The sequence below is a fragment of the Eurytemora carolleeae genome, unplaced genomic scaffold, assembly GCF_000591075.1.
Source record: "Eurytemora carolleeae unplaced genomic scaffold, Eaff_2.0 scaffold692, whole genome shotgun sequence".
NCBI lineage: Eukaryota > Metazoa > Arthropoda > Copepoda > Calanoida > Temoridae > Eurytemora > Eurytemora carolleeae.
Genome location: NW_019396739.1, coordinates 89,639 through 113,862, shown reverse-complemented (window position 1 = coordinate 113,862; position 24,224 = coordinate 89,639). Strand labels below are relative to the sequence as shown.

Sequence of the window (24,224 nt, the reverse complement as noted above, 5' to 3'; positions counted from 1 at the left end):
GATAATATCTAATGAATACAATGTCCCAGTAATTGACATGTTTTAGAACGTCAAGTTTCCTTAAATATATGTTGGTTTTTACATTTTCTTCTCTTCTATGTTAAAATTCAGGAAAGCATTCACCCCTAGAACGTCTGAAAAGTATTCAACCCTAGAACGTCTGATTAGTATTCACCCCTAGAACGTCTGATTAGTATTCACCCCTAGAACGTCTGATTAGTATTCACCCCTAGAACGTCTGATTAGTATTCACCCCTAGAACGTCTGAAAAGTATTCACCCCTAGAACGTCTGAAAAGTGTTCACCCCTAGAACGTCTGAATAGTATTCACCCCTAGAACGTCTGATTAGTGTTCACCCCTAGAACGTCTGAAAAGTATTCACCCCTAGAACGTCTGAAAAGTGTTCACCCCTAGAACGTCTGAAAAGTATTCACCCCTAGAACGTCTGATTAGTATTCACCCCTAGAACGTCTGATTAGTATTCAGTATTCACCCCTAGAACGTCTGATTAGTATTCAGTATTCACCCCTAGAACGTCTTATTAGTATTCAGTATTCACCCCTAGAACGTCTGAAAAGTGTTCACCCCTAGAACGTCTTATTAGTATTCAGTATTCACCCCTAGAACGTCTGAAAAGTATTCAGCCCTAGAACGTCTGATTAGTATTCAGTATTCACCCCTAGAACGTCTGAAAAGAATTCATGGTGAAATACTGAAATAGAAAAGTTTTGCATTAAATATTTATAAAACCTGCTGCGCTCTAAATAGCTAATTAAATTGGAAAACGTTGTGCTAAGCGTTAAGTAAAAAATTTTATAATTTTTGATAGTTTTCTTTTATCATTTCGATCCTCATCATTATTTATGGCCCTAGTCATTCAGTTCTGATAAACTTGTAGTTACTGGGTCAAATCGGGTTGTTAAGGAATGTTACTAGTGCACGGAATTTAATGATACTTAAATCAACTCAATCAATGAAAATAGTTAAAATAGTTTTTATGAGTGTTTATTATATCGTCTTCGTTAAAGGGATAATTCTTCTCTAAATAAGAGTTTATTATATTTCAAGAGATGGAAATATTTACAACCCTGTTTGAAAATGTATACAATTGGATATTAAACAACACAAAACAAAGATTGTCTACTTAATTTGCAGTTACAAGAAATACGATTTTTTTTGATGAAAATGGACCACTTTTTTCACAAAAACTTTGCAGAACGCGGCGGGTGGTTATTTTACTTAATTGTCCCAAGTGAATGAATATAAAGTAACCAAGAATTTAAGATGATATAAGAATGAATGAATAGGGACAAAAAGTAACTTAACGTCCCTCTGTTAGGGGAATTATAGGTCGGTATTGTTGGTCAAAAGTCGTTAAAATACAAGTTAACTACCGTGAAAAATCTTCTGAATATGAAGAAGAGGGAAATTAATTTTTCCAGAAAATGTTTTTCCTAATTTACATTTCTGTAAAGGATACGTGATTTTTTTCCTATATTCAGTGATGAAGTGGATGGTTGGGTTTGGAAGAGTGTGGATGAGAAGGAGACTGTCTCCTTGAAGGGACCCAAGGAGCTCGGCAACCAACAGTGGAAGCAGTTCATCTCCAGCTATGATATGTGTCTTACAGGTACATAATTACCACTCAAGGGGTGTAATATACAGGTACATATTTACCACTCAAGGGGTGTAATATACAGGTACATATTTACCACTCAAGGGGTGTATCTTACAGGTACATATTTCCCACTCAAGGGGTCTATCTTACAGGTACATTTTTACCACTCAAGGGGTGTATCTTACATTTTTACCACTCAAGGGGTGTAATATACAGGTACATATTTACCACTCAAGGGGTGTATCTTACAGGTACATTTTTACCACTCAAGGGGTGTATCTTACAGGTACATTTTTACCACTCAAGGGGTGTATCTTACAGGTACATTTTTACCACTCAAGGGGTGTATCCTACAGGTACATATTTACCACTTAAGGGGTATATCTTTTCCATAAAATTACTTTTCCCCCCTCTTTGACAATTTTTTCCAAAAATTGTTAGGTATAAAAATGGCAAACTGAATCTTTTTGATTTAAAAACTGAACCTCTGATCCTCTGGACCAATTTGCCTTAAATTCTAATTGGGAAACTCTGTAGAACCACGGGAATGTTATTCGTCTGGTTTGAGTTGGTTGACTTGTAAAGGGAAAAGTCCAGACAAAGCTGGATAGCAAACAATAAAATTCCCGCTGCTTTTGTTCTAAGTCTTTTTTTTAATACTGAGTTTAAACTTTTTAAAGAAAATAAATTGTTTAATGAGAAATTTGAAAAAAATAATTTTGAATTCTCAAAAATATTCACATTAATTTTCTGAGAAAAATATTTAACATTTAGGTGAGGGACTCACGTACTTATTGTCTGAGAGAAAAGAACTGGCGCACCGTCTTCTCCCCCACGTCAAGGTGTTCGCTAGGGTCAACCCTAAACAGAAGGAGGTCGTCATCACTACTCTCAAGTATCTAGGTAGTCCTTCATATACTCAGCTCTTAACTGGGTTAATTCATTGAAACTTAAACGGAAGAGAGCTCAAGTGTGAAATCTCAGATTGAAGGATTGACAGTGTTATTATTATTATTATACCACATTCTTATCGGATTCACTACGTCGCCAAATCAGCAATAATTCTTAATTAATTCACCTGTTGTAGATCAAACGATCCCCCGGACCTGGCTTTTAAGTCTTTGAGCCTTGCAAGCTAATCTTGCATGCTGAATCTATCTTTGTTAGGTTTTATTTTCATGGCCTAAATTTTTAAAATAAGTATTATAAATAGACATTAACAAATATTTATACGAATACCTTTTATACGGGTCTACGCTTCTGATAAGGGGAACGAATTGAGCATTTTCCCTGTTCCTAATTGATTGAAAGAATACAGGTGCAAAGTTAGTTCCCTTCACCTTTATTATTACAAAGTTATTACAAAATACTGGTCCTTTCAGGTTGAAATAAAAGTAGTTGAAATAACAATGTAATTCTGGGAATGTATTCAAATCTTCCAAGAATGTGATATAATATTATTATTATACTTCATCTTCATCTTTCAAAATAACTTATTCAAACTATCAAGATAAGATAACTCTTGGAAATGATAAATATCCAAATCAAATTAAAATAAAAAATCTGTCGATGAAATTTTTAATATTAAAAAAATATAACACACTTACATTTTATTAAAAATGGGTTGAAATGTCATCTTTATTCGTATTTTACTTATCGTTGCCATCATCTTAACACATTTTTCAATCTCAAGCTAATCCTTCTTGTTTCATCTTGATCATACAAAATAATTCATTTATACAATCAAGATAAGATACATCTTTCAAGTGAGAAATATCCACATAAAAAAATATTTACGAGTTATGGCTGAAATATTTTTTTTTTGTATTGTTCGAAACTTTTAATAAAAACATTTATTGTAGTATATTGAATTTTCATCATTTTAACACACTGTTTTTTTCTTTTGTTTAAGATTGAAAATTGTATTCCAATCAATATCTTTACTCAGGTTATTACACGTTGATGTGTGGAGATGGAACTAATGATGTTGGTGCTCTGAAGCATGCTCATGTAGGAGTAGCAATTCTTTCATCTATTCAAACTAAGAAGAAGAAAGAGGAAAAGGTCAGAATATCGTTGTTTTCACAGAAAAGATGTAAATTATAACATTGAAAAATGATGATGATCATGATAGTTATGATGTTTATGTTTATGTTTATGTTAGGATTATTTTCAGGACTCCTGGCGGAGTATATAAGAACATTTCCGATTGTTGTCATGATATTCATATGGTTGCATATATCACATTAATATACAGAGTAAATTATATTCAATAATTTCGAATATCCAGTGAATCAAGATTAAAAATAAGGGACATTTATTTTTTCTTTTGGTATGATAATAATCATATCAAAAATAACAGTAATAACAATAATAACTATAATAACAATAATAACCATGATAACCATGATAACCATAATAACAATAACAATAACAACAATAACAATAATTTCAGCAATAATAATAATAATAATCCTTGTGCAGGATGAGGAGAGGGAGGTAGATAAGTTTGACAAACTGAAGAAAGAAGGAAAAGGGAAAAGGACGGATGTAAAGAAACCTGATCCAAGAGATAGGTAAGTTGACTTTTTACATAAATTGCTTTTTATAAGAAGGGTGAGATTGGGGGAAAAAAATTAAGGGTATAGGATATTTAGGTTTGATTTATTGATTGATTTTTGAAGGTCAAGGATGAATTATTATATTCTAAATAGTCCTATTTATTGATTGATTTTTAAAGGATAAATAATGGAATTCCTAATAGTTTGATTAATTAATTGATTTAGATGGATCAATGATGGAATGCTTAACCATTTGATTTATGGATTGATTTTGAAGGATGAATTGCGGAATACTAAACAGTTTGATTTATTAATTGATATTTTAAGGATGAATGGCGGAATTCTTAATAGTTTGATTTATTGATTGATTTGAAGGATGAATGATGGAATTCAGAATAGTTTGATTCATTGATTGATTTAAAGGATGAATGCACGACAAGCTCAGCTGCAGAAGATGATGCAGGAACTTCAGGAAGCTGAGGATATGCAGGTAGAGGGGTACAGCTAGTAGACCTAGTGATGGGGCAACATATATGACTTATAGAGGGAAAGGTGTTTGTTTGGTTAGAGTGTCAAAAGAGGGGAGGGAAGAATTTGACAGTGGTAATTTTTTAATTTTTCTAAGTCTTTTAACATCATTTCTTCAAAATATGTATCCCTGTAAAATATTGAGTTTACAACAGTATTTATGACATAGCAGTCCATAATTGTATTGAGGACTGACTGTACTACCTGATTCTCTACTTCACTTTTCTACCTTTTCAAGTTGTCACACCTTGAATAGAGTTAATTATTGTTTCCAGGTCGTGAAGCTAGGCGACGCTAGTATCGCTGCTCCGTTCACCTCCAAGCACTCGAGTATAGTTTCAATTAATCACGTGATCAAACAGGTAAACAGAGATTTTGACGAGACTTCTCTCTTACAAGATTATTTGTATCAATACTATCCAATAGTATTGATGCAAGTACAGTGAGACTCAAAATACTGTGGAACCAACAATTTATAAATCTTATTTGTATTTAATGTTGTTCTAGAGAAATTAGTTATATACTCTAGTAGTTAAAAATAACCATTTTAATTCGATTGGGTCTGTGTTCAGTGTTCACTTTACAGTTGCTGTTTTATTTTCATAAGACTACATTATAATAATTAATTCTATTAGTCGTCTTCCTATTCTAGAGTTGTATAGGCCTCACTGTGGTAAAAAATGTGGAAGCGATGTTTTTGATAGTAATGGTAAAACTACAGTGCTCAGGATCCTTTTCTTTTACATTATCATTTGAAAAATATGGAACTGGACCAGGTCAAAAAAGTTTTGTACAGTTTTTGGATCTTAACTACAATATGTTATGTGTTAGTGTATGATGGTTCAGCTTAAAGAAAATTAAAAAATTAACCAGTTTTCTAGAAAAAAAATACATAAAATTGTTAAGGGCCGTTGTACCCTGGTCACTACTCTACAGATGTTTAAGATTTTGGCTTTGAATGCCCTTATTTTGGCATACAGGTATAGAAATAAATTTTTTAGTATTACCACAAAACCAATAAGCGATGTAGATAAATTACATGGTTACCCACAAAGAATGAGACTTTTTAGTAATTAAATGTATGACTTTTTTATTCGATAATATTTTCCAAATTATTTTAATTATGTAATGTTGAAGTTGTCATTTCAGTCGCATTCTTTCAGAGATATCTACCATGGAAATCTTTAAACGGAGAATTTATTTAAGTGTTCCAAACTTCTTCAACTGGGTTTTCTGAATCGTTTGATTTTTAGTCAGTCAGTTTTGTACCTGGAGGGAGTTAAATTCTCTGACGGTCAAGCAACTTTCCAAGGTCTTCTCCTAGCAGCCTGCTTTCTCTTCATCTCAAGGTGAAATTAGTTTTATTTAAGAAAATTAATATAAAAATCATTCAAAAAAAATGTTCAATTTCCCAAGTCATGCCAATCTTAAAATTTTAAAATGAAACATTTAAATTTTTGAACAGAAGGATATTAAGTCAGTTTTAAGTAAAGGATCATTTATTTAGATCAAAGCCCCTGACAACCCTGTCTAAATCCCGTCCCCTGCCCAACATATTCAACGTGTACACCATCCTCACTGTGATATCTCAGTTCGCCGTTCATCTCAGCTCCATGATTTTCCTCGTACAGCAGGTAGGATTAGACCAAGGCAGGGGTAAATATTTCCTTGAAAAATTTGAAACTACGATTACAGTCCCTTTAAATAGGAAAATGTAAAGTTTATATCTCCCCATTATTCAGCAGATATTCCAGGGTGCAGATAGAGTTATTGTTATGAATTGAAACTACGACTACAGTCCCTTTAAATAGGAAAATGTAAAGTGTATATCTCCCCATTATTCAGCTTCCAGGGTGCAGAGAAATGTTTTGTTGTGAATTGAAACTACGATTACAGTCCCTTTAAATAGGAAAATATAAAGTGTATATCTCCCCATTATTCAGCAGATATTCCAGAGTGCAGATAAAGTTATTGTTATGAATTGAAACTACGACTACAGTTCCTTTAAATAGGAAAATGTAAAGTGTATTTCTCCCCATTATTCAGCAGATATTCCAGGGTGCAGATAAAGGTTTTGTTGTGAGTTGAAACTACGACTACAGTTCCTTTAAATAGGAAAATGTAAAGTGTATATCTCCCCATTATTCAGCAGATATTCCAAGGTGCAGAGAATGAAAGGAAGGAAGGGGGGTAAGTAAGTATATATCCCTTGATTATATCTGTTTGTTGTAGGCCTACCTGCTGGAGCCCAGGGAGGAGTTCCCGGACCTGGAGAAGGAGTTTGCTCCGAACCTTCTCAACAGCACAGTCTACATCATCTCTATGTTTCTCCAGGTTATTATTTAACTCTTAAGCCATTAATGAGCTTTCTGAACTTAAATATTTGTTCAAAATAACCCCAAACCCCATCGTTGAATCAGCTGAATCATCCAATAAATACACCCCTAGGAAATAACAACTTTTATTACTAAACAAAATTAATTAAAGTTTCTTGTTAAAAAGAGAGCACTGATGTTTTTGGATCCCTCCTACAAACTGAAGTTTGTCAACAAATATATGGCTAGTCAATTTGAAACGGTTCAACTATACATATCATCATTTATGTAAAATAGTTCTTTATTTAATATTTAGGTGCTAACCTTTGCCATTAACTACCGTGGACACCCGTTCATGGAATCCTTAACAGAAAACCGTAGTCTTCTCTACTCTCTAGCAGGGGCTGGAGGATTTGTAGTTATGCTTGCATTAGGTAAACTTAACATAAACCCCTTCTCTACTCTAGCAGGGGCTGGAGGATTCGTAGTTATGCTTGCATAAGGTAAACTTACCAATAAACCCCTTCTCTACTCTAGCAGGGGCTGGAGGATTCGTAGTTATGCTTGCATTAGGTAAACTTAACATAACCCTCTTCTCTACTCTCTAGCAGGGGCTGGAGGATTCGTATTTATGCTTGCATTAGGTAAACTTACCATAAACCCCTTCTCTACTCTCTAGCAGGGGCTGGAGGATTCGTAGTTATGCTTGCATTATGTAAACCTCAGTCTTGGTTGACTAGCTAGAAGAAAAAAAAACTAAAACATGTTAAAAATATAAAAAAGAACAAACAAAAAAATGGTGAGGAAATTAATGAAGAATGATATGACTGGCTAAAAAGAACTGATAACTAAAAAAATAACAACACAATTGTTTACAAAATATTATTCTTCATGTTGTAAAGAATAAGAAAATACCATATCTCAGTTTGAAATGTGAAAAGTAGAACGTCCCTAAAATTCCCTTTGATTGATTGTTTGAGCTTATGACAACACAATTGTTTACTAAATTCTATTCTTAAATACACGAAAGTCTAAATTAAAAAATGCGGAAAAAAGCTAAAAAATTAACAAAATTTGTATTTAGGTCTTCTCCCTGAGTTTGCTGAACAGTTCAGTATTATAAACTTCACAGATGATTTCAGATCTTTACTTATCAAGGTAAAACATGATCTTTACTTATCGAGGTAAAACATGATCTTTACTTATCAAGCTAAAACATGATCTTTACTTATCAAGGTAGAACATGATCTTTACTTATCAAGGTAAACCATGATCTTTACTTATCAAGGTAAAACATGATCTTTACTTATCAAGGTAAAGCATGATCTTTACTTATCAAGGTAAAGCATGATCTTTACTTATCAAGGTGAAACAATTGAACTTTTACTTTAAGATTGGCATATCTGCTTTACAACGGTACCCTATTTAGAGTTGTCTGATCTTGAAATAATGAGATATCCTTTATTTCTATATAAAAGTGACTAGCAGATTTCTTGGGGCAATAACAATGGAGAAATTGTGAGAATTAAACACCTTTTAAGCTACTAAAACGATGATATCTTCCTCTTTAAGGAGTAAATAATTGTATTGTGGTGAGTCGGGAATACCGTGCTTTGAATGAAGGGTTTATTGAAATTACAACGACACACACTCTGACCTAATATTTATATTAATGTATGTGAAGGTTCTGATGCTTGATGCTGGAGCTGCCTATACTCTAGACAGAGTTCTTCTCTACCTAGCTGGAGATTGTAAACTCAAGATTAGGGTTTAACTCGCCAGTTTGCAGTACAGTACACAGAATAGAACGCAGTGCAATACAGTTTTCTCTACATAGCTGGAGATTGTAAACTCAAGATTGGGATTTAACTCGTAGTTGACAGTACAGTACGTAGTACAATTACCAAGTTCAGTCTGCAGTACATTACTTAGAATAGTACGCAGTACAGTACATACAACTAGATCTAATAATTAGATTATTTTTGTACTGTATGGACATTTAACTGTATGCACACTGTACAATGTACTGTACAATTAAATGTTGAAAGTTAAAGAAAGGTCGTCAAACGAATTTAAGGACAGTTATCATCCTTCGTCTATTCTACGTTCTATTCTATAAACCTCTCGTCTCACGTCTGACGTCTGTTAAACTAGTTCTGGCAGTTATTTATTTATGTATTTATTTTATCCATGTTTACCATCTTTTAAAAGTACAGTGTACAGTTTAGTACTCGGTTGTTGGAAACTCTCAGTCAGGACTTAGGATCCATTTCATTTTTTCCGATTCCGGATCCAAGGAGCCAATATTTTAAGGATTCAGCAAATCCTAATCCGGATCCAAGGAGCCAATATTTTAAGGATTCAGCAAATCCTAATCCGGATCCAAGGAGCCAATATTTTAAGGATTCAGCAAATTCTAATCCGGATCTTAAGCACTGTTTTTCACTGTACACCACATAAACTTTATTCTGTATGTACAATGTACATTGTACAGAAAGGTTGAAACATGCATTGTTATTAATTGAACTGTGATGTCTGGGTATTAGGTAGGTAGTTGGTCACTTTATTTGATTTTGTATCTGTGATTAAATGTTTGGTGTAAAGTATCACTTTAACAAAATAATTGTTATTTCTATTTCTAGACTTACAATGCCGACCTGAATATGAATCCATAGCTGATCCAACATAGAAGGAAATAGCATAAGGGTACGTTCAAACTTTTAAGCAAACTTTTTTATTTTTCTTAAAAGAAGTTTCCTACTTTCTTGAACCATTGAATAATTGAAAAGTTGTAATAATTAATTTATACCTGTCAGAAAATATTTGATTTAATTTTAAGTCTTTCCCGCCAAAAAAGTTAATTGTTAAAATCTTTTTAAATTCCAAAGAAAAGAATATTTTCGACGCTTTGTGGAAACCTGTGGCCGAATTTAAAGAATTTGAGCGGCGGTTTAAAGGGGATGGTGGAGTTGGCACATTTGATGTAGGGGGGGGGGGGGCCCGCCTTCATTTTTGGTTCNGCCATAGTTAAAACATTTTCATTTTTGGAGGTCATTTAGGTCATTAGAGGTCGTAAGAGGTCATTAGAAGGTCAAACACTGGATTTTTTGCTGCTACTGTATTCCCTGGGTCCCTAGCTTTCGTTTGATGTGCATAAAGCCATAGTTGAAATATTTTCTATTTCTGGAGGTCATTAGAGGTCATTAGAGGTCATTAAAGTTCAATTTTATTTTATTATAGGAATTTCGAACCCTAATTAGGCGCGCACCCAAAAAATTGGAAGATTTGAACCAAAAATGAAGGCAGGGCCCCCCCCCCCTACATCAAATGTGCCAACTCCACCATCCCCTTTAAGCCGCGGCTTTAATATGGTTGGTTCCACTTAAAATTGTATCAGATGTTTCAAGATTTACGCCGGCGCTTAATTTAAACCGGGTTTTGGCAGATTTAAATCGCGGCTCAAATTCTTTAATTTCCATCTCTGTACAATTTTTATTTCTCGCTGATTATTGCCTTTATTCGGTACTTCTCGGTTAACAAGTTTTTTAGAAATTAAATAACCCTGACAAACTTGAAAATGTAATCTTTTAAATTGTTTTAAATTAATTATGGCTGCCAATTGAAAATCTGCATGTCTACAACTGTATTAAGTACTAGCTTGGGAACCCAGCGTTGCCCAGGTTACTCATAGTTACTCCCGCCGTTTACCCGCACTTGCTCGTAAATTACGATTTGGAATCTTAGACTAAGCTAGGAACATTCCCGTGGTTCTCCCGAGTTCCCAAATCAAAATTTGATGCAAATCGGTCCAGGGGCTCATGATTTACAAGTTAAAGTGTCCGGCGTTGCCCGTAGAATTTAAGAATAAATCTAATATATAAAAAGTTTTGATTTAAAAAAAAAAAATTTATAAAAAATGTCGAAATTTTTATTTAGCCTATGTTACCCCCAAATGTTCAGCCAATTCGGTTCAGTCGTTTGGCCGGCTATAGCTAACATATTTACATACAAATAAATAAATAAACTGTACTTACAAATATATATGTAAATAATAAGGATTTTAATCTTTTTTTTGATTGAATGAAAAACTGATTACATACAAATATATATATTACATATATGAGCGGAGAGCTTTATTATATTGAATAGATGATCGGACATCCACACAAACAAACAGAGATTACTACCTCATATATATAGAGATGGAGGGTGGTATGATGGATGTGATGGATGTGATGGATCGACTGATGAGGTTCCAGGGGAGCTACCAGCTCACCTTCTTCAACCAGCTCATGCTGGAGTCCTCCATCATAATCAAGCTCTTTAATACATATGGAGACATTCTCCCAGGAACCAGAACATACCTTAAAAGAGTAGAAACCACACAATACTTCTGTCAAATTCATGTTGATAATTTAAACAAACTTCTTCAGTTACAATTAATTTTGATTTTAGCAGTTTGCTGTTCAAGTTCAATATAAGTAAAATGTAACATGTTTTATTTTTACATTTTAAATCTAATAAAATTTAGAAAAGCGAAATATTAAACAATAATAATTGATATTTACATGTTAACCAGAGTTAATGAATGGTTGGTTCCTAGGATCCCGGATCTACAGCTGTCTGCGTAGACGGTGTTATATTCATTATTCAACTCCATTGGAAGCTATAAATGCTCTGAAAGGAAAACTGCTGCCATTAAACGATAAATATTTAAACCTTGTAAATTAATTAATTACATTAACTATTTGAAAACAATTCAAAGTTACTTTTTTAAGATAGAAAATAACTTGGAATTGTTCTCAAATTGTTCTAAAAAAGTAAAGGATTAAGAGGCCTCCAGTGACCTATCTGTCAGCTTAATCTAAAATAAAAATATCTGTTGGAATTCAGACACTCAGTTTTAGAAAGGTTTAGCATCCCAAATTCCTGCTTTTCCTGATTTTTCACAAATTTTCCAACTACAGTGAAAAACAGAAAAGTGTGGAATTGAAAGACGACATTATTACAATACTAAAGCGTATTTGTTGTAACACTATTAATTTGTCTCATGTTTATTGGACTATAACTCGAATCCATGTCAGTTTTCTGGTTCTCGCTTTAGATAATTTTGAATGATAGCGGTTTTGGTTAGAACTGAAATCCTGCAAACTACTCCACAATCTGGAGATAGCTCCGGACTGTTTAAGGAAGGAGAGGATCCCGGAGAAGGTTGAACCTGAACCTGAGCTAATCCTTCCTTGTCTTGGAACATACGATATCACGTTTACAACTGACAGGCAGGGTACAGGATATATTTCACGGATACAGAATGGGATCCTCCATGCAAAGATGGAAATATTCGATTTACAACATTACCATACTAGAGACATTATCAGAATTAAACCCTTTTTGAGTCAGAAAAACGACGGTATCTTCCACATTTTTGAACAGATAAAGGTTTCATGGGTAAAGTTGTAGATTTGGCATCTTTGCATGAAGGCCGGAGGGCCACAGAATATTAAGCTAATAGTCCCTTTACACTGGTTCCTGTTTTGGAATTGTTTCTTTCATCGATTGTAAACCGGTTTATTTCAGTTATTTTAATTCTAACTTCATTTTTGTTATCAAAGATTTAAAACCTATAGGTCTGCGTTAGAATCTTTTTATTTTATTTTTATTTTATTTAAATAAACAAACCAAATTGAATAAAAATTAAAATACACTTTTATCTTTCATTAAACCTCTGTATAAGCCCGATATATATATCTGGCTTTAGATTTGTTAATACTTCAAATTTGAAGGAGATATTTGCAGAATTTGGTTCAGTAGTTTCAGTGCAAAGCAACCTTCGTTCTATCAGGGGCAGGGTTAGAGTATTCGTCAAGGAACATCTTTAATCTGTCAACTTTGTTTCACCATTATACCATTTAGAGAACTCGCGTTAAAAAGTTTTTTTTGTCCTCTTGCAATTTAATTAAGTTTTATTAAAAAAAACCCCAATATATATTTTTTTTCTTATACCTAGTAATTTTTAGTTCTCTCTATTTTTAACGATTGCCAGCCTAACCAACATTAAATAAAAAACATTACCCTACTTTTTCCTTAAGAAAACATGCTTAAATATTTCTAATAATCTTAGCAATTTTATTTTCTTTCGTATTAAATGACAGCTTTTAAGTTAAGTTGTTTAGTACCAGTACGAGTCTGGCGCATTAGCAGCGTTAAAGTCTCTAAAATCAACTTTCTCGGATTTGAGCGTTGCCAAAGACTGTTCTGTCGCAGGAAAAGAACAAAAGAAATGTCATCCGGATAGATCGGGATTTTACTGCGTCAGGTATAAGAAATTTTAGAAATTTTATAAATTAATGAAAATCTAAAATATATTGAATTTTATCAAAATTTCACGATTCTTTTTAAAAAGTTTAAAGCGTCTCCGTCAAGGTTAATTGTCAAATGTCTTATCATGAGCGAACTTTTATTTCGAAGAATTAAAGAAAAAAAACATTTTTCGAAAAATTCAAAAACTTTTAAGGTTTAAAAATATGAACCGGGAAGGGTATCAGATTCTGGAGAGAAGTGAAATTATTGAATTATTTAATGGATTCGGAGATGTGCAATCTGTTTATCAAGACAAGAAAAAATGGTGCTATATTAGGTAATTTAATAAACAAACAACGTTATCAATCATTCATATTATGTTCTATTCTCAACAGCATCCTTGAGAGTTTGAGATCTCCATTTAGTTTTAAATTGATTTTTTCAATTCTGGGTTCTTTATAAAATTGACTTGCGCGCATTTCTGATCTAGAATGTAGGGAATTGTTGAATTGAACACTTATCTATCTAGAAAACCGATGACTTCTTCCCCATTTTTATCAGTTAGTATTTTAAAGGGTACCGTTGTGAATCGAATATGCCTTTTTTATGGAAGGATTTATCCTCGTCGTTCTCCTTCAATTGTATTTTTGAATTTTCGATTTATAAATCAGCCAATCAATCTTTTAAGAAAACATCCTGCCAAGGTATAATGAGTTGGACGAGGCGGAGGCAGCTGTTGAAGAACTAAAAGATGGCGGACACCTGCTGTGTGTAGGACTAGCAGCTGCTGGTTCAGCTGAGGGCGGAGACCGGAAGTTGAGAAAGAAACCTATACCGAACCCACCTCAGGAATCCGCCCTGGAACTCCTCGTCTCAAACTATCCTCACTCTCTTCCTGTCCATAAACTTCAATCCTTCCTGGCCGGGATTAGTTCTGCGCAGATCAGGGAGATGGTAGTGTCCGGCAGCAAGGCCTACGCCTTCGTTAGATGTGAGAGCATGGAGGAGATGAAGCTTGGTGTTCGAACCTGTCATAATAAACTCCTGGGAGGTAGGAGAGTAAAAGTTCAAGCAAAGCTTCCAATGATCCAGGCAAGTATTATGAAAGAATTAGACCAGGAACAGTCCTGTACTGGTATTATACAAGAAGAAGATATTACTTGTCCGTTAGACTTATGCACAGATATCTCAGAGGAGGAGGAGGATATATTTTCCGGTCATTCATCTCCAACTACTGCGGAGCATGCAGATATCCGTCCTAATCAACCTGAGCTAGTACTTGCAAACTTTAGCGAGGAAACATCCGTCCTGGATATCCAGCATCTTCTTCGAGAATTCACCCCTCTCCAAGTTGACCTAAGAGAACCTACAACCTCAGAGCCTTTTACCTATGCCATAGTTAGCTTTATTACTAAATCTAACGCTGAGAAAGTTATTAACATGTTTGATGGATCTAATGAATTGGGAAGTGAAAATCTTATAGTTGAATACAATCTGTAAACAAATGTACAATTGTACTAATGTAGTTCTCAGTGTGAAATACCAGTAACAAAATTAATGAACCAACTGGAACTTTAATTTTTTATTTTGTCATAGTAATCAAATGCATGAATGAAAACTGTCTAAAATTGAAATTTTGAAAACAACCCCTTTTCTGTTTCGTTTTGACCAAAACAGCTCTTAGTTCAAATTGTAATAAAATACTTCTTTATTATGATGAATTTAAACATACAACTATTGGTAATAAATCACCAGGATAAAAAGTACAAAATATTTTTAAAAATATTTTAAGCGTGTTTATAAAATGAGATTTCAGTTTTATTTTAACAAAATAAACCTCTTCCTACATATATCTAATACATAGATTCTACTTAGGATGAATCATTAAATGGCAGGAACAGGTTTAGTTAAAACAGGAGTATTTTAGGAATATATTTGTAGCGCCAAATTTTCGTGTTACTCTGATATATCAGCAAACTTCTCCTTCCTCAATTCGTCCGGGGTCATCCCACATCTGAGGAACATCTCCTTAAACCTTGTATTTGTCTCGTCGTCAAAGAGCTGCCCGAACTTCTTCTCACTTATCATCATTTTCTGGGTCATCATCCTGATCTGATTAATCCTGAGATCCTCCTCTCTCATCCTCTTCTCTAGAACTAACAGTTCCTTGTCCTTCTCAGACTCACTCAAATTTTAATTCTTGAAACATATGTCTATTTTATTTCGTTGTAAAAATCAATTTAAAAATTGTTAATTAATGAAGTGGTTGTTTCTATTGTATTTCACCATAATGTCATATGTATTTTTTCAGAGTCTTATCTAAAAGCATCATAAAATGGAGAATTCGGACATTCCTATTCAAAATGGTGGACCTGGAGAACACGACAAATTTATTACAAATGGCGGAGACTGTAGGGTTGGTCCTGTTTTTGATCCCAGGACTAAGTTGGATGAGACTAGCTATGAGTCTAAAGTTTATTATTTACCAACTTTACGAACTTCTAGCTACTTACGCTGGTTTGTATCTATTAACTTTTCCCAATTTAAAGATTTTGACAAAACCTAATGTTTTATTTTTTACCTTTTACAGTGATTGTTCGGTGTCAGAGATTAGAACAAAACTTTGGGAAACCTTAGAGAAACCTCCAGCCATCAGTGTTCCTAGAAAGTGAGTTAATGCGCGAAACGTGTTTTTTATATAAAAATATTTCTTGGGATTCTTATGCAAACATTTTTTAATAAATTTTAGATATTTATTGTCAGCATTTAACGTCTTTACGGGACCAAAATATATTGCTTTAGGGTTTATGTGATAGAGGCCTTGAACGAGGCTTTTGATTCTGCTCTGAAGGATATTGATTTATCTCCTGTAATTGGAGTACAACTAGAGGGAATAAATATATCTAGATCAGGTTAGGATTAGTACAAGAGTACAATATTGATTAATCTTCTGTACTTGAAGTACAACTAGAGGGAGTAAATACTAGATATATCTAGATCAGGTTAGAATTAGTATAAGAGTACAATATTGATTTATCTCCTGTACTCGGAGTACACCTAGAGGGAATAAATATATCTAGATCAGGTAAGGATTAGTTACAAGAGAACAATATTGATTTATCTTCTGTACGTAAAGTACAACTAGAGGGAATAAGTATATCTAGATCAGGTAAGGATTAGTACAAGAGTACAATATTTATTTATCTTCTGTACTTGAAGTACAACTAGAGGGAGTAAATACTAAATATATCTAGATCAGGTTAGAATTAGTACAAGAGTACAACATTTGAATTATGTATTACAACATTTAGTTTAACAGTAAGTTGAATTATTTAGGTACACTGAAATGTGTAAGTGTATGTACAGAGACTGCTGTATACCTATTCGATATTGGCAAGATGAAGGAAACAGGCTTTATCCTTTCTAATTAAGTTAGTCCTTTTGGCGCTTTTAAACATTTCTAATAGTAATTTTAGCTTTTGAATGTTGCATTTTAAGCCGCCATTTCTTATTCACACATCAATACACTAATTTAATTTCGCGGATATTTTTCAATTTTTGTTTTTGCTTTACAGTTAATTTGACGGTTATTGACGTTTTCAGCTTTAAAAAAGGTTTTAAGATTTGAAACTCAAAGTCTGTTTCACCCAAATAAGTGCGATGTTTACTAAAAACAAACTTTTTATTATTTTCGATAGAACAAGATTGTTTTGCTTTATCAAAATGAGGTTTAGTTTTGTCTTATTTTCTAATTCATTGTTGTTAAAACACTTTAAAGGCCTGATTGAAACTAGTACTCTGTCTTCAAGTACGGTCTACAATATTTCCTCGAGTCCCAGGAGAAAGTTAAAGTATTCCATGACGTCAGGTCAAATTTTTATTTTATTTATCAAATTTTAAGATTAATAAGAAGAAAAATTATTGTTGAAAATCACGTTGCAATAGATGGAAAAATACTGGATAGATAGATGGATCAATAAAAGATAAAGATTTTAAAAAATGTATTTTATATTGATTTTCCAATCGGAATTCCGTTGCGCGGAATTGCACCCAATGATTGCTTCCACTTGCGCCATTTCATTGCACGGAATTGCGCTATAATTGCGAACAAGGAAGCAATTAAATACTCGCGGAATTTCGTGCAACTGAATCGCTTTTCCATCTAAAAGTCAATAATTTTAATTGTGGCTTACAAAGGAATTGAGTCTTTGCCACAAACTGAAATGTTCTCATCCTTATATCTTTGCAACCTGTTGGTTTAAACTTTTGAAATTTCAAATTTTGATTATTTGATCTAACATAATTTACAGTTTGAAATGTATAAGGTCTACGACATTGGGTTGTAAAGATATAAGAATAGGAAAATCAGAGTTTATACAACTCTTTATTTAACTATTGAATATTTAAAGTTAATTTATAAACCGTTAAATGAGGCTAGAACTCTTCCAGTATACTTACCTGACTTTATTTAAAAATCATTTGGTAAAATGGAACGAGGGCATCTCGGGACAAATAAAAATGACGATTTCAAAGTTCTCCCAGTAAGAGTAAGGGCAGTATACAGGTTAAAATATACCAATACGATTTGTTCAACTTTCCCTGGTCAAAACGTTTAAAGCTAAAACTAAAAAGGAAAAAACAAAAGCTCTTTTTAAACCCAGCGGAGGTGTGTGCCGCATTCTGTCAGTGCTTTTTATGCATCTCTTTTATTTATCCTCTAGTATCCATGCTTTCCTGGCATACACACTGAATCCTTCAAATTCAGGCCAGGACTGAACTACTAGATCCCATATAGGGCAAGTGGAGGAGCTCAACTCTATTTTCATTGTATCTCAACCTACAAGTCGTTGTACTTTGTCTGTAGGTTGATTGTTGATAATAATAATAATAAAAATAATAAAACCCCCCCCCCCCAAAAAAAAATTGTTTTAGGTTTACTTGTTTTTGATTAGATTTGCCAGTGACCTGCTGCACCACCAGTACGAGGTCAACCTGATGAACGTATTCGACACGGCAGTGGCAGATATCACCTTCTTCACAATGAGCCAGGCTCAAGGCTTCCTCCCTAGGTTTATCAGAACATACCAGGTACTTTTAATGCTCAATTTTGATTTTGACAGGAAATTAGAGAGTTCAATCGAGAGGTGAATCGAGAGTTAAATCGAGAGGTAAATCGAGAGGTAATTTGAGAGGTAAATCGAGAGGTAAATCGAGAGATCAATTGAGAGGTAATTTGATAGGTAAATCTAGAGGAAAATCGAGAGGTAAATCGAGAGGTAATTCGAAAGGTAAATCGAGAGGAAAATCGAGAGGTAAATCGAGAGTTCAATCGAGAGGTAAATTGAGAGGTAAATCGAGAAGTAAATCGAGAGGAAAATCGAGAGGTATATCGAGAGTTCAATCGAGAGGTAAATTGAGAGGTAAATTGAGAGGTAAATCGAGAGGTAAATCGAGAGGAAAACTAATTAAATAACGAAGGAATTGCTTTTTCGCCGTAAACTCAAAAGTTCTAACCCATATATATTTGCAGCCTGATCATGTAAACCTTTATTATTTCAAACTTTGATTATTTGATCTATCAGAAGTCATAGTTTGAAAAATCTAAGGCCTACGACTTTGGGTTTTGCAAAGATAAAGAAAATAGAAAATCAGAGTTTGAGGCAAAGACTCAACTCCTGACAGGTTTTAGAAATGCTAGCTTTTTTCTTTAATTAAGTTTTTGTTAAAGAAATCTGTTATTATCGAAATTAGCCGAAAAAAATGTTTAAGCGTAGATTCTTTTTCATGAAAATATCTATCCCTATTTTGTTAAGGTGTTGTGCAGGGAGTATCTGGGTATCCCTGAGACAGGTTTATTCTACTTCAAGTACAGACCGGAGACTATGGAGAGGGATCAGGGTCGATTCTGGAGGAACGGGTTTGACAAACAGACAATTCTTGCACTCTCCAGGTAGTACTTGAAGGGATTCTCCAGGTAGTACTTGAAGGGACTCTCCAGGTAGTACTTGAAGGCACTCTCGTGATTTCATTTAAAGATTCACATCAGTTTTTTTACTCTCACTTTCTTCCATTGTTTCTTCAACCCACTTAAGTTGATAAACCACAATTGAATATATTGAAAATAGTCAATTTTCAAACTGAAGACTATGGATATTTCTGTCATTTTATGAGACAAAGATTTGAAAGGTACCGCTGTAAATAGGACTTGTCAATCTTTTAATAGAGGTTCACTCGTCTTCAGTCCTCAGCCCCTTGATAACAAAATATACTCACTAGCAACATTGCTCTGTTGCAAAATAGGAATTAGTTTGACGCCAATAACGATGCTCAAAGAGAATGCTCTTTTCTTGAGGACGCACAGTGATGAAGCACGAAGAAAATGCTCTTTTCATGAGGACGCACAGTGAGGAAGCACAAAGAGGACTCAAATGAACGACTCAACTAGAGAATCAACAAAATTGTGACATCTGTGAGAAACCTCTATTGCCACTAAGTCGAAAAATTTGTAAAAAATCTTTTATTAAAACTTAAAACATGAGTTTAAAAACCCTCCTGTAACATGCAGGCCCGTTCTGATGCATTTATAAAGCGGAGGCTTGAATTAACTGGCAAATTTGGTAGGCTCGCATGCTGCATACCAGAGGATCATGGCGGCCAAGGGTCCCCCTCCGCCCCCCCCTTATAATAAAACTACATATTTTAGGAACTGTTTGTACTTTCTACCTCTGTATAAGATCTGTAAGAAGGCTGTTATGTATCATTTCAACCAAGGAACCCAGCTCTTTTTAAGCACAGTCAGGTGCAACAACAGTATTAAACTTTCAGGGTTATCACAAAGGATGGAACTTCAGAGACGAATCATAATGTTCGGAATTTATACTGTATGTTTCCTTATATTCATGATTTCCTAAATTCTTTCTTTTCCAAATCATTGAATAAGCCATTTAAAGATCACATTTCTAGGCATAATTTAAACTCAGGACTGTCATATTTGAAGAGTTTCAAGTCGTCTTTACAGTCTCATCCTTTGTAGGTAACACTTTATTTCCAAAGGCAAAAATTATAATAATAAAACAATTGGATTACTCCATCGTAAGCGTAGCACATTGATTAACTGAAAGCAGTTTAATGATTGTCGTTTTCTATCTTTTTTTTCAATTATGAAATACCGCTAAGAACTATGGTATTTGTGACTGATAAATTTTTAAATCTGTGCCATTAACATTTAAAAATAAATTTACATTCAAATCCTTGGTTAAATTTTATAGTTTAAAAGAAAGCACGCAGGCGACAGTCATTTCATAAGTATTTATCTATTATGACTACCATATGCTCTGTAGAGTTTATAATATAGGGCGGTCCGAGGAGTCTGGGTTTCCATATTTCAGATTTAAATTCTTTCTTCTAGGGAGCTCGGGAATAATGATGCTAAGAAGTTGCAGACTAAACCCATAGAGAAGATATCAACACCACAGGTAGAGGATATGTTGAGTATACTAAACCTATAGAGAAGATATCAACACCACAGGTAGAGGATATGTTGAGTATACTAAACCTATAGAGNTATACCCTACCTGGAGTAAGGACGAAGAGAAGACCAGGAACCCGGAGCTAATGATTTATTGTGTTTAGGAGCTGTGTGTTATATACCCTACCTAGAGTAAGGACGAAGAGAAGGCCAGGAACCCGGAGCTAATAATTTGTTGTGTTCAGGAGCTGTGTGCTCTATACCCTACCTGGAGTAAGGACAAAGAGAAGGCCAGGAACCCGGAGCTAATGATTTGTTGTGTTCAGGAGCTGTGTGCTCTATACCCTACCTGGAGTAAGGACAAAGAAGAGGCCAGGAACCAGGGAAGAACTGTAGAGGGAGATTTTATATATCAGGAACAGAATTTCAACCATATTTATCCAAGTGTGCAGTAGAAGAAAAACTGTGCACTGAAAGGGACTTAAACCCTAATTTGCAACGATACTCATCTGATCAAGTATGAATTAGATTTCCATGTTTTTGTCGTTGAAAACTGATAATTTTTATTTATGTTTTCTCTACGTAAGTTACACATTTCTTGTTACAGAATGGAGAAATTAACATAATTTAACAGTTATTAGATTTAAATTTTGGTTTGAAGGGTACCTTGTTAATCGGACATTCCCTTCTTTGAAGGAAGGGTAAAAAAAACTACATCTAGAATCCCTTTAAATTACATAAATAAGAGAGAGAAATATTGAATTTATTCTTTAAATTATAAAATTCTGTTGTTGATTTGCAGGACAGGGGGAAATACTATCCCAGACAGCTCTGCGAATAAAGCTCTTGAAGGAGGGAATATTTAGACTGTAACAAGTATTTTTTCTCAAGTTTAATTGTAAATTAACCACACGGCCAGTGATATATGTAAACGTATCATGAAAGGTTCAGCAACACTGCTCCTTCCATTATTTAAAACCAAAGTTTTGACTGACTACTTGTGATGTCATTTTGTAAAAATGTAAAATTTACTCAAATTTTCAGTTTGATATTTTTTTCAGAATCAGAATGGGTGTTCTCCCAAAACCACGTAAAGTTGTTATTCCCTCGGGAGCCTCAAGCTCGGAACGATCCTCGGCGGTTCAGACGGATGATGAATCAGGTCATAGATGGGTCATTCCAAGACAAGTTGGGCCAACTTTTGACAATTATGGAATTGTCCATCGCTGAATTAGCTTGAATTTTTAACATTCTTTTTTCTCTTGGAATAGTCCATTTGTCTTGAAATGACCCACAAAAACTTAAACTTTTGATCAAAACAAGAATGTTACTGTTTTTAAATCACAGGGTTACCCACAAAAGAAGAATCGGAGACGACTGTACGGAATTTATATTGTCTGTTTCCTTATTGTGATTTCTCGCAACTGTTGTAAACTTGTTTCTTTCTTTGCTCAATCATTTAATATGCTATTAAAAGACTATATTCAACCTAGAAGATGTAAGTTATCCTTGGGATCGTCACATTATATTAGTTTTAGATCGCCTTTGTGGGTAAACCTGTAGATCAAAAACTTTTTGAGAACGATGTTTTCTATAAGTTCTTTTTCAGTACTAGGGTTTCTTTTTGTGATTAACTCTGTTCTGATCTAGTTTAATTCTAATAATAAAAATAATTAGGGCGGAGTACTCCCGTGGTGGTGGGGCCACCACTACGTGTGCCCCCCCTTTGTCCAGCCATGCTAGCCCGTAGTGTCGGATACAGGCTGAAAATGAAGAAGGGTAGACGTAGCAAACAAAGGTATTAACAATGTACTATACTTAGGGCGCAATTTAATTTTTTGGGATGTTGTTAAAGAAAAGTTTTTATAAAATATTAAATTTGTATTTCTTGTATAAAATATTAAATTAGTATGTACTATACTTAGGGCGCAATTTAATTTTTTGGGATGTTGTTAAAGAAAAGTTTTTTAAAGTTAATTGCTAAACTATAGATACAATCCTAAAATAATTTGATAACCTTAGGTTTGAGAATGAGAGAATGTTGATGACTATGTTTGGTATTGATGGTCTTGAGTGTGAACCAACTCTAGATGTAAACAGAGAGTACACCTCTTACTTTTCCGACCTCTTGGAGTCAGAAAACTCCAACATTCTTGAGGAGTTCCTGAACAACGAGGAGAGCAAGTACTTCAACATACCGGAGGAGGAAGAGGAGGAAAGGAAGAATGAGGAAGAACTTCAAGCGGAAGAAGCGTTCCTTAGAATTGGCGCCAAACTGAGGTGCGCGCTCAAGAAAAATGTTCCGCTGGGAATGCTCCGCGGCATTGAGGAAACCTTAAACCAGAACTTTTCTGAGGAATGAATATACTTTTTTTAACTTTTATAGTCTATATTACACAGGAAAGGACAAAATAGTTATTTTTTGTTTTGAATTATACCTTTATAAAAACCTTTCAGCAAGCAATCCCTCCCTTTAAAACTAGGATGAGCTTCAGACAATAAATGCTAAAAAAGTTTAAACAAGTAAACTCTATGGTCAAAATAAACAATAGTTCTGAACCCTTGTTAGTCCTTAAGTATATTTTATAATTAGAACCCTACAGCTGAGTTTATCTGTGAGATGTCAAGTTTTGAGAGACTCCTAGTTCATGCTCTCTCAGCATACAACTCTCTCAACTCATACAGTGAGTGTCTTAAAGCTTTGTAAAATGTGTAAGATGCCTTCTTTTTTCTGAGTGTTTAATTCAGAAAATTTCTATACTTTTTTTAATAGCAGAAAATGCGCAAGTCGCGTTCGTAAATGAAAAGTAACGGTTTAAAGAAACAATAACATTGATTTGAGACAAAGTTTTAAAGGGTACCGTTGTGAATCAATCGGGCATTGCCATCTTTGCATGTAGGGTCACTTTAAATTACTCTTACATTTCTTTAATCACTATAATGGAGATGGCTTGTATTTGTCTTTAAATCATTTTTAAACAAAAAATTGTTATTAGGTTACTGCCGGGATGGTCGAAGAATTGTCAAGGTTGAAAATCCTCGAAAAGTTTTCCTCCCAAAGGATCCAACTCTGACGGATTATCTTGCCATCAGAAATCATGCCTAGCATCATCAATAGTTCGAACTAAATAATTCCAAGATATAAATATAGATTAAACTTGGCAGTTTCTTCTCTCTAATTTCCAATATGGAATTATATGTAAGCCTTAACGTTCCTCCAGTAATGGTACATGCTACTAATCTAACGAATTCGCAATTATAACTGCAAATAATAACAAATAAACTTCCAAAGGTTTTGTTTGACCCAAAAGTAACATTTAAAAATCACAAAAGAATTTAGGAATATTAAACCAGTCCTAATTAAAAAAAATATATTACTTGTATAAAATATTAAATTTGTATTACTTGTATAAAATATTAAATTTGTATTACT

General features: G+C 33.9%; 4 protein-coding genes across 12 annotated transcripts in view; all 4 read left to right on the top strand.

Moving 5' to 3' along the window:
• The window catches only part of LOC111707983 (manganese-transporting ATPase 13A1), a 19,587-nt gene extending 9,921 nt beyond the window's left edge, over window positions 1-9,666 (top strand). For 2 of the 4 annotated variants that reach the window (XM_023481187.1, XM_023481188.1), the window contains exons 18-30: window positions 1,504-1,631; window positions 2,394-2,522; window positions 3,568-3,683; window positions 4,104-4,195; window positions 4,604-4,670; window positions 4,984-5,070; window positions 5,615-5,688; window positions 5,962-6,057; window positions 6,216-6,342; window positions 6,941-7,042; window positions 7,340-7,457; window positions 8,108-8,181; window positions 8,708-9,666. In XM_023481187.1, the coding sequence (XP_023336955.1) occupies window positions 1,504-1,631; window positions 2,394-2,522; window positions 3,568-3,683; window positions 4,104-4,195; window positions 4,604-4,670; window positions 4,984-5,070; window positions 5,615-5,688; window positions 5,962-6,057; window positions 6,216-6,342; window positions 6,941-7,042; window positions 7,340-7,457; window positions 8,108-8,181; window positions 8,708-8,797 (1,300 nt within the window). In that variant the 3' untranslated portion in view covers window positions 8,798-9,666. The remainder of the gene's footprint in view (window positions 1-1,503; window positions 1,632-2,393; window positions 2,523-3,567; window positions 3,684-4,103; window positions 4,196-4,603; window positions 4,671-4,983; window positions 5,071-5,614; window positions 5,689-5,961; window positions 6,058-6,215; window positions 6,343-6,940; window positions 7,043-7,339; window positions 7,458-8,107; window positions 8,182-8,707) is intronic. The other 2 variants (XR_002766565.1, XR_002766564.1) reach the window with 2 other exon arrangements.
• LOC111707985 (uncharacterized) lies at window positions 9,642-15,635 on the top strand. Of its 2 annotated transcripts, XM_023481190.1 has the most exons (8): window positions 9,642-9,729; window positions 11,224-11,373; window positions 11,627-11,707; window positions 12,158-12,302; window positions 12,782-12,890; window positions 13,197-13,339; window positions 13,538-13,660; window positions 14,028-15,635. In XM_023481190.1, exons 2-8 carry the CDS (start codon window positions 11,226-11,228, stop codon window positions 14,821-14,823), a joined length of 1,545 nt encoding a protein of 514 aa, XP_023336958.1. In that variant the 5' UTR covers window positions 9,642-9,729; window positions 11,224-11,225; the 3' UTR covers window positions 14,824-15,635. The 2 variants fall into 2 exon arrangements, with proteins under 2 accessions (XP_023336958.1, XP_023336959.1); XM_023481191.1 differs by lacking the exon at window positions 13,538-13,660.
• On the top strand, window positions 15,633-21,854 carry LOC111707986 (piRNA biogenesis protein EXD1). Of its 5 annotated transcripts, none has more exons than XM_023481193.1 (11): window positions 15,633-15,840; window positions 15,914-15,991; window positions 16,126-16,235; window positions 16,660-16,727; window positions 17,118-17,191; window positions 18,276-18,411; window positions 19,137-19,273; window positions 20,027-20,122; window positions 20,732-20,798; window positions 21,118-21,207; window positions 21,594-21,854. In XM_023481193.1, exons 1-11 carry the CDS (start codon window positions 15,659-15,661, stop codon window positions 21,630-21,632), a joined length of 1,077 nt encoding a protein of 358 aa, XP_023336961.1. In that variant the 5' UTR covers window positions 15,633-15,658; the 3' UTR covers window positions 21,633-21,854. The 5 variants fall into 5 exon arrangements, with proteins under 5 accessions (XP_023336961.1, XP_023336960.1, XP_023336963.1 ...); XM_023481192.1 differs by having other exon boundaries at window positions 21,037-21,207; XM_023481195.1 differs by lacking the exon at window positions 20,732-20,798.
• On the top strand, window positions 21,854-24,094 carry LOC111707988 (uncharacterized). Its single transcript, XM_023481197.1, has 5 exons — window positions 21,854-21,953; window positions 22,469-22,589; window positions 22,814-23,147; window positions 23,385-23,475; window positions 23,788-24,094. The coding sequence occupies exons 1-5, from the start codon at window positions 21,860-21,862 to the stop codon at window positions 23,895-23,897; spliced, it is 750 nt and encodes a 249-aa protein (XP_023336965.1). The 5' UTR covers window positions 21,854-21,859; the 3' UTR covers window positions 23,898-24,094.
• The last annotated feature ends 130 nt before the right edge of the window (window positions 24,095-24,224 follow it).

Bases quoted from the DNA above. Each gene is read 5' to 3' on its own strand.
- LOC111707986 (XM_023481192.1), top strand. From the start codon at position 15,659: ATGGAGAATTCGGACATTCCTATTCAAAATGGTGGACCTGGAGAACAC. The intron at 20,799-21,036 runs GTAGAGGATATG...TGTTGTGTTCAG, and splicing joins AGAAGATATCAACACCACAG to GAGCTGTGTGCTCTATACCC. The intron at 21,208-21,593 runs GAACAGAATTTC...GTTGATTTGCAG, and splicing joins AGGGAGATTTTATATATCAG to GACAGGGGGAAATACTATCC.
- LOC111707985 (XM_023481190.1), top strand. From the start codon at position 11,226: ATGGAGGGTGGTATGATGGATGTGATGGATGTGATGGATCGACTGATG. The intron at 12,303-12,781 runs GCAGGGTACAGG...ATCTGGCTTTAG, and splicing joins ATCACGTTTACAACTGACAG to ATTTGTTAATACTTCAAATT. The intron at 12,891-13,196 runs GAACATCTTTAA...TAAGTTGTTTAG, and splicing joins GGGTTAGAGTATTCGTCAAG to TACCAGTACGAGTCTGGCGC.
- LOC111707988 (XM_023481197.1), top strand. From the start codon at position 21,860: ATGGGTGTTCTCCCAAAACCACGTAAAGTTGTTATTCCCTCGGGAGCC. The intron at 22,590-22,813 runs GTATTAACAATG...TGATAACCTTAG, and splicing joins GGTAGACGTAGCAAACAAAG to GTTTGAGAATGAGAGAATGT. The intron at 23,148-23,384 runs GAATGAATATAC...TTTTATAATTAG, and splicing joins TAAACCAGAACTTTTCTGAG to AACCCTACAGCTGAGTTTAT.